A 6,397-nucleotide genomic window follows, 5' to 3' on the forward strand; every position below is an offset into this window, starting at 1 on the left:
CCCCCAATTTTTTTTTAGATCTTTAAGTTTGAAACTGTAGCCGCCATTATGATGTGCAGTGATGTTTTCAAATGACCGTAAGTCTTGAACTATACAAAGTATTTCAATGGTTGGAATCTGCGCTTTTGTATGATATACTAGTTACTATGGTAATCTAAGTCACAGCAGCTCAGACGAGGCACCGAGCAGTGTGGGTGGGGAGCGTTTCCACGGAGTGTTTCCAGAGCGGCCAGCCTGAAATGCGGGTGTCAGGGACAGACACAGAAGGAGAATTTTACAAGAAAGTTCTAAAGCTTAGTGATGTATCAGATAGATCAGATTGTAGGTGGGGTTTATTTACCCTTCGTGTTCATATTTCGCTGTGTTTGTTGCATTTCGCTTGATTGTAAAATATGTCGATCGAGAGGGGTTGTGACGTTCATATGTTGTGAATATCCAGTGTTTTATCATTCATAGTTAATATTGTAAATCCCACATTCTTTATTTCCATGTCCCATTTTCATATCCCATTCAGTAAGAAAATGTTAAATTTCATTCCGTTTTTTCAGGCGGTCTGTCATAACGTTTTTAGCATTCAATCAGACATTATAGTGAGGTTTTGTATTAGTGTTCCTAGAAATAGATATACCGGCCCCCCAGACACATTTTTTTCTCAAAATTTGGCCCCCCGAGGCAAAATAATTGCCCAGGCCTGCAATACAATAATGTGGATAAATGTTTGTCCGGATAAAATAGAATTGAATCATGATTAATCACAATTAAAACACAGTGATTCATCCGATTAAAACTTGTAATCAGCCCTAGTAAATATAAATAATAATAAATGATAGATGGGTTATACTTGTATAGCGCTTTTCTACCTTCAAGGTACTCAAAGCGCTTTGACAGTATTTCCACATTCACCCATTCACACACACATTCGCACACTGATGGAGGGAGCTGCCATGCAAGGCGCTACCAGCACCCATCAGGAGCAAGGGTGAAGTGTCTTGCCCAAGGACACAACGGGCGTGACTAGGATTGTAGAAGGTGGGGATTGAACCCCAGTAACCAGCAACCCTCCGATTGCTGGCACGGCCACTCTACCAACTTCGCCACGCCGCCCCTAATATATACAAATATACAATAATTTTAATCATTTAATTGTTGGTTTATTGTCTTTAACGTGTGGGGGTAAATGTGTTGGAACATACAGTAAATGAGTGTTTAAGATAGACAAACGTTTTTAATTTACAGTAAAATTATAATTAATTGAAAAATAATATAAGTTTATAATTTAACTTACAGTATAATAAAACGTTTAATAGATTAAAATAGTGCAGTAATTTGTCAAAGAACGTAGTGTCTACTTTTAAGTATGCAGTATTAAAAAGGAAATATATGTTTTCAATTTTTATTGCAATCATATGCTTTTTGATGCCAAGGAACCTCATGGCAACCAAAAATCCAAAATTGCCATGAACGATCCCTCCAGGATTTTGCAGGCTCAAAATGCTTGACTTCGCAGCAACTTTTTCAGAAAGTTGCAGCAAAATTTGCAATGTTTTGAGGCTTAACATTGAATCAATTTGTGATTTTATAAATTTGCTATCAATGTTTTAAGTGTTTCTTGTAACAACTAGCACATGTTTGCAAAAAAAACAAAAAACTGAAAAACAAATTTTACCATAAATTCCGGGTGCGGCTAATGTATGGAAAGATATCTTTTCTTTTAAACTTTAGTCGGGTGCGGCTTATATTGTTGCAAATGCACAGAATGGCCCAAAAGGCTATTTGAAAAAAATATTCCCAAAAACAGTATAAAGATTATACAGTCAACAATGACATTGTAAAATAACATTAAAGCATCATTGTCATGCACTTTGAGTAACTTGAAAAAAGCGCTATATAAATCTAATCCATTATTGTTATTATGATTATTAGTTATACAAATCATATGTACATACATAATAAGCTATAGCAGTGGGTCTCAAACCTTTTACACCAATTACCACCTCAGAAAACAATTGGCTCTCTAAGTACCACCATAATGACCAACAATAAAACACAGTAGCTTAGTAGGTCTAAGTATTCATTAATAAACAAGGCAGATGTTTTATTTACCAAGTACATTTGTAATATTACACACACAGTTTAAACCAGAGCTGGGCAAATATTTTGACTCGGGGGCCACATTGAGAGAAAAAACATGTGTCAGGGGGGCCAAGGTGTATGTGTGTATAAATTATACGTACACATTCAGCTGTAAAAATCCGCTGTACAGTATGTGTGTTTGGGTCCCTTTTTTTCAGGAACACTAATACCAAAAGTCACAATGTCCGATTGAGTTCTAAAAACGTTATGACAGACCACCTCAAAAAAACGGAATGGAATTTTAGTTTTTTACTGACTGGGACACCCAAAATGTACATTAAAATAAAGAAAGTGGGATTTCCAATATTAACTATGAAGAATAAAACACTGAATATTAACAACATATGAACGTCGCTCCTCTTTTACTTCTCAGACCAAACAAAACACAACAAAAATGCAAAAAAACATAAACAAAATATGAATGCAAAGTGTAATAAACACCTACAATATTATATATTATCACCTAAAAATCTGCTCCCGCATCTGTTTTATAGGCTGACTGCTCTGAAAACAAACCCAGCCCACTCTGGTTTGTTCCTCGTCTGAGCTGCTGTGACGTAGATTACCGTAATAACTCGTATAACACCCAAAAGCACAGATTTCGACCATTGAAATACTTTCTAAAGTTCAAGACTTACGATAATTTCAAAACAGCACTGCACATCATAATGGCGGCGACAGTTTTGATGTTAAAGGTCTACAAAAATTATGTAGAACGTCCGGCGGGCCGCATGTGGCCCGCAGGCCGTATTTTGCCCAAGCCTGGTTTAAACAGTCACACTGTGGTTGAATATTTAATTTAGTGATTCTTTGGCGTACCACTAGATGGAGCCTGGTACCATAGTTTGAGAATCACTGAGCTACATTACAGACATTAGGGGAAAATAACCACATTTAAACATCAGTACAGTTGAGTTAGGGCAGGGGTCGGCAACCCAAAATGTTGAAAGAGCCATATTGCACTGAAAATACAAAAAAAATCTGTCTGGAGCCGCAAAATATTAAAAGCCTTGTATAAGTGTTATAATGAAGGCTACTACTACTGGCATCAGTAAGTCTCGGAAGACAATGGATTGGCGCCCCTTGGATATGATTTAGTTGGTCATGCAGCGTCTGCTGTGGCTGTACAGACCCACACGGGAGTGACAGTCTCTGTTGCACTTGGTGCATTTATAAGTCGAGTCAGCGACAGGATGTAGTTGCTTGCTCTTTCTCTGAGCTCGCTTCTCATCTGCAAGCTGGCGGGGTTTTGCCTCGCCAGCTTTCAGTCCAGTGTTCACGGTGTGTCTCCAGCTGGATCTGTCCCGAGCAAGCTCTTCCCAGGTGTTCAGGTCCATGTCGAGCGCTTTCAGGTCACGCTTGCAGACATCCTTGAAGCGGAGATGTGGCCGTCCCACACATGATGTAAGTGTCTGTATTACTTATATTAGCCTACTATCAAAATTACTATGTGTCGCAGGCTGACGCAAATCTTTGCTGACACAAATGTTGAAATGTAATATTTATTCTACACATTTTTACAACATTGGAAAACATTAGTAAAACTTCTCAGAAGGTGAGATAACTCCTGGAAATGACTGTCTTAGAATGGCCAAAAGCAGGCTGTCTTCTTCTAATGGATTTATTACAATCTTTGGCAAGCTGGGTAACGTTTGCTGTGGTCTGGAACAACACGGCACACAAACAACTATCTGAAATGCAGCCAATATTACATACAGATAATGTGTCATGAGAAATGCAAATTTAAATGAAATACAGTAGATAGAGGACATAAGTAAAGGAAATTAAATGAGCTCAAATATACCTACAAACGAGGCATAATGATGCAATATGTACATACATACCTAAATAGCATGTTAGCATCGATTAGCTTGCAGTCATGCAGTGACCAAATATGCCTGATCAGCACTCCATAACAAGTCAATAATATCAACAAAGCTCACCTTTGTGCATTCATGCACAGCATAAAACGTTTGGTGGACAAAATGAGACAAAGAAGGAGTGGCATAAAACACGTCTTTCTGTGGCAGCGTCAGAGAAATGTACACATGTAAACAAACTGTTGAGTCACAGTCCACACAACGGTGAGTTCAAGGGCCGCTGAAATTAGTAGGACAAAACGGCGCTCGCGAAATACTCTTATCAGTGAAGCATAAACACAAACATTAAACAGTTGGCTTTCTAACAATTACGAAGGTTTGTGTCGTGTTTGTCCTCCTACAAAAACCATATTACAACAAAAAATATAATTTTCACCCCATTTTTTTTCCATAAATAGCATGTTAGCATTGATTAGCTTGCAGTCATGCAGTGACCAAATATGCTTGATTAGCACATCAACAAGTCAATATCATCAACAAAGCTCACATTTGTGCATTCACGCACAACATAAAACGGTTGGTGGACAAAATGAGAAAAAGGAGTGAGCATAAAATACATTAATATTAATAACAAATATATTATGTGGCAGCATCAAAGACAGTTGTACATGTAAACAAACTATGGTTAGTTCAAGGACCGCAAAATTAGTAGGACAAAACAGTACTTGCCAAATACTTTCATCAGTGAAGCATGTTTCATATAAACAGTGGGATTTCTAACAATTAGGAAGGTTTGTGTCATGTTTGTCCTCCTACAGAAGCCATGTTGAAACACAGAATATATATTTTACCTCTCCTTTTTCTATTTTCGTCATGTTTGTCCTCCTACAGAAACCATGTTGAAACACAGAATATATATTTTACCTCTCCTTTTACTATTTTCATACATTTTTGAAAAAGCTCCACGGAGCCACTCATCATCGGCGGTCACTCGAACGAGTATGACGATCCTCCTGGTTGGGGTGTATCCCTTTATGGAGGACGCCTGTGCGTGACTTAGTTTAACGTGGGGAGACTGGTGCACAGACAGTCACCACACGATCCTTGACAGAATCGGGTCATGGTCCAGTGGCATGGAGTCCAAGACGACTGGGGACCCTTTTCTGCTGTAGCCTTTTTCCGCCATCGCAGCCGTTGTGGTAGTTCTTAAATCTACCGTCTTCCGCCTGCTCCGCTGTTGAGGTCTTCACCGTATCCCTGGCTAGGGGGCAGTCAGGTACTAGGCCTTTGCCAAGGGCCACCTGGGGTAACAGTAGTAAAGGGGTTAACCTCCTAGTGCCCCAAGACCCCATAAAGGAGCCTCCACTGCCGGAAGCACTTTAACGTTATGCCCAGGACATGGAGCCACTATGACTGCGCTAAAGAGCCACTTGTGGCTCTAGAGCCGCGGGTTGCTGACCCCCGAGTTAGGATGAGTAACAGATGATATATGTATGATAAATATCAGCTATAATAGAGACTTGGCTGATGTGTTATAAACCAGTTTTTTATAAAGATGTATTATACGAGAGGGACAAGCGTTAGAAAATGGATTCATGTTTTATAGCAGAACATGAGGATAATCAGTTCTCTGGTGCACTGAGGGGGGGAACAGAGTTCCTCTGCAGCTGTGTTTGATGACACTCTGATTGAAAGCACTCATCAAGTCCAACTTGACTTTCACAGGCAAGATCAACATGCTGGTGTGGGGCAGACATTCCTGGTACTCCAACCCTCAAACTTTGTTCCCAATGGCGAACGTCGTTCATGTGGTGCTGAGTGAAACCCTCAAGTGAGTAACTTGGTATCATGGTCAGTGTTTCCCATAAACTGCCAAGATACCTGTGGCGGTGGGGGCGTGGCTATGGGCGTGGTCACCATGACATCATCGAGTAATTTGCATAATTTACTACAATGATATGATGTTCTCTAAAAAGGCTCAAAAAATGTATACTTACTAATTAATAATAACAGTTTTGTTTTAAACGTCCATCCATCCATCCATCCATCCATTTTACAATATTACAACACTTTATGTACATATTTATATACAGATTTGAACAATAGGTTATTCACTGAAATATATTTATTAATTGTGGTTCTTACAAAAAATATATCTTATAAATTATAAAAGCTAAAATGTCTCTTAAAGCTCTGCCCCTTTAATTAGTGCATACTAAATAATTTAACTTTAGCCTAACTACTACAACCATATTATTTACCAGCAACATAAAGTGAAACAGAGGCAGAGGTGTCCTGCCACAGTCAGTAACAAATAAACAGAAAACAGTAGTGGTCAAATAAAAATAAGGCAACAAGAGAAGTATCCTACACTTCTCTTTTGTAAAGTAAATCTGAACAGCCTATATGGGCATCTACATCAACTATAGGATTTGCCTGAGAAG

The 6,397-nt window shown here is 38.8% G+C and overlaps 1 protein-coding gene across 1 annotated transcript in view; it reads left to right on the top strand.

The window, feature by feature from the left end:
* The window catches only part of zgc:153031, a 24,948-nt gene that overhangs the window by 13,771 nt on the left and 4,780 nt on the right, over positions 1-6,397 (top strand). Inside the window, exon 3 of the mRNA XM_062035674.1 lies at positions 5,679-5,784. Coding sequence (XP_061891658.1) covers positions 5,679-5,784 — 106 coding nt within the window. The remainder of the gene's footprint in view (positions 1-5,678; positions 5,785-6,397) is intronic.

This window comes from Entelurus aequoreus, linkage group LG24 (assembly GCF_033978785.1).
Source record: "Entelurus aequoreus isolate RoL-2023_Sb linkage group LG24, RoL_Eaeq_v1.1, whole genome shotgun sequence".
NCBI lineage: Eukaryota > Metazoa > Chordata > Actinopteri > Syngnathiformes > Syngnathidae > Entelurus > Entelurus aequoreus.